The sequence below is a fragment of the Achroia grisella genome, unplaced genomic scaffold (genome assembly GCF_030625045.1).
Source record: "Achroia grisella isolate CSIRO2021 unplaced genomic scaffold, CSIRO_AGI_Agris_v1 utg669, whole genome shotgun sequence".
Classification (NCBI taxonomy): domain Eukaryota; kingdom Metazoa; phylum Arthropoda; class Insecta; order Lepidoptera; family Pyralidae; genus Achroia; species Achroia grisella.
Window position 1 is genome coordinate 415,162 of NW_026712988.1, and position 2,505 is coordinate 417,666.

Here is a 2,505-nt window from a genome sequence, read left to right on the forward strand (position 1 = left end):
CCCCAAAAATGTTATTTTTTTATTTTTTATGATGTGGTGTTTAAAAATACATTCAATTCTAAATTAATATATATAATCCCCTATATAGTGAACTAGCTTTTGCCCGTGGCTTCGCTCGCGTTAATTTATCCCCTTAGGGGTGGAATTTATCAAAATTGTTTCTCATAGAATGCCTATGTCATAGTAGCTTTATGAATTTATGCATGCTTGGGGGTAGAATTAAGTCTCACGTCATAACATCTACCTGCATGCCAAATGTCAGCCCGATCGATTTAAAATTGACAAAGTTTCATACAAACTTACATCCCCTACTTTATCCCCCGCGGGCAAAAGCTAGTATTTCATAAAATCTTGTTGGTTCTAGACAGGACAAGACCTTTTAGAAAATTCTCGAGAGATTTCACAGGTATACTTCTCAATACGCTTCCTTTTCGACCGCATATAAATCAACCACATCGCAATTTTTTTATCATATATTATATGTGGTATTATCAATTGCACTGCATTTATAAAATAAAAATATCGAAGCTCGGTTACCCAGCTACGTGTCCAGGTCACCATCTACCGAGCAGCAGGCTCGTTGATGGTGGGCAGCGGAGCTATGATAGGTGCTGGTAGCTTGTTGACTGGCGGTGGTGGTGTCGGGGAGCTGGTCGTAGGGTACACCGTCCCTCCCACTGGCTGCGACGGTAGCTGGCGACACAGCTTGGCCATCGCGGATGCGCTGTCGCGTACCACTGTCGGTGTATGTTTTACAAAAATATTATAATACTAGCTGTACGCGACTTCGTCCGCGTGAAATTTAACTTTATTTTTCTAAAATAAAAATTGCCTAAGTTACTCCATATTACATCAGCTACCTGCCAATAAAAATCCCGTCAAAATCGGAGCAGTCATTCCAGAGATTAGCCGGAACAAACAGACAGTTTGTTTCGGCTAATCTCTGGAATGGCTCTCAGACAGACAGATAAAAATTGATTTTTTTTTTATTTTTGGTGTATGTACCGTATTTATATTCATATGCATGTAATAAAAAACAGTTATTTCAATATTACAAACAGACAGTTCAATTTTATTTATATGTATGTATGTATTTGTGTACCAATATTATATGTATATTATTATGTGATTATACATATGTATATATATATATATATTGACTGAGAAAATGTCTCATGGTCTTATGGTGCATATGGCCATATGCACCTTTATTTTTCTATTTATGCATTGAAGTTATAATAAATGCTTACTTAAAGTGAGGCAGGGTAAGAGATGGTTACCACTTAACATCAGATAACTCAGCAGTTCATTTGCCATTCCAATTACAAAAAAAAAACCATACCTGGTTGTACAGGATAAGAGGTGGTAGCTGGTGGACCTGGTGGTCTCGGCCGTGGTGGCGACGGTGCCGGCGTGGAGTACTCTTGCCGTGCCAGCTCTGTTCAGATTGTAATAAATATTGAATAATCATTATATAATATAAAATAAAGTCGCTGTCGCTGTCTGTCCATATGTATGCTTAAATATTTAAAACTACGCAACGGATTTTGAAGCGGTACTTTTAATAGATAGAGTGATCCTAGAGGAAGGTTTTATAATACACGTCCAGTGGTTTTTGCGTTGATAGATCACGGCTTTGAGTTGTATATATTTAGATTCGCTCGCGTTAGTTTATCCCTTTAGCGTGGCCAATAGTTGTGAAATTTATCAAAATCCATGTTTCTTAGGGGATGGCTGGGCGGCAAAGAAAACATTTGATGAAACTTTTACAATAATATAGAAATTCTTAGTTTACATCAGAATAACACAACCTTACTAATATTATAAATCTGAAAGTACAGATGTTCGTTACGCTTTTACGCAATAACTACTGAACTGATCATCGTGAAATTTCGTACACATGTCCTAGGAGGTATTAAAAAGAACATAGGATACTTTTTATAAAAAAAAATATGTTTTCATAAGAAACAAAAAAATAAAATATCATCATTTTGCTACTTCAGCGTCATCTAGCAGACATTAATGAAGTTATGCGAGCGAAACCGCGGCTAAAAGCTAGGAGGCTATAAATTGCGGGTGAAACCGCGATCACAGCTAGTATATACATAAAAATACCTGTATACGGTCTTACCTTTGACCCTCTTTATGCAAAAATAGAAGAAGTAACAGCAGAGTAGTAACAAGAGGACGACGACGCCACCTAGCGCCACGTAGTAAGCCACGTGGCTCGGGGGCCGAGCCCCCAGCACCGGCGCGCCCATACTGACAGGACACAATAACAAAATACTTACTAACTTCACAGATAACATAGTGTGACATGGCGAACAGGGCCATCGGCCATATCCTCGCTCTTGCAGGCGCCTCGCGTAACAATCGCGTCTCTATGTTGATTGTCGCATGCCTAATCCTTGTTAATGTAAAATTAAAACAATATTTATTTTAAAAAGCAGCACACAAGTTTCTTGCTCATTCTTCTTGTGATGAGTCGGCATTCCGAATGAGTGG

The 2,505-nt window shown here is 38.4% G+C and overlaps 1 protein-coding gene across 1 annotated transcript; it reads right to left on the reverse strand.

Moving 5' to 3' along the window:
* Nucleotides 1–311: 311 nt before the first annotated feature.
* LOC131849976 (uncharacterized) lies at nt 312–2,261 on the reverse strand. Its single transcript, XM_059200115.1, has 3 exons — nt 2,132–2,261; nt 1,343–1,438; nt 312–737 (listed from the first exon to the last, which is right to left on the reverse strand). The coding sequence occupies exons 1-3, from the start codon at nt 2,259–2,261 to the stop codon at nt 562–564; spliced, it is 402 nt and encodes a 133-aa protein (XP_059056098.1). The 3' UTR covers nt 312–561.
* Between the last annotated feature and the right edge of the window lie 244 nt (nt 2,262–2,505).

Bases quoted from the DNA above. Each gene is read 5' to 3' on its own strand.
- LOC131849976 (XM_059200115.1), bottom strand. From the start codon at position 2,261: ATGGGCGCGCCGGTGCTGGGGGCTCGGCCCCCGAGCCACGTGGCTTAC. The intron at 1,439-2,131 runs GTAAGACCGTAT...CAATCTGAACAG, and splicing joins TTGCATAAAGAGGGTCAAAG to AGCTGGCACGGCAAGAGTAC. The intron at 738-1,342 runs GTATGGTTTTTT...ATACACCGACAG, and splicing joins CTCTTATCCTGTACAACCAG to TGGTACGCGACAGCGCATCC.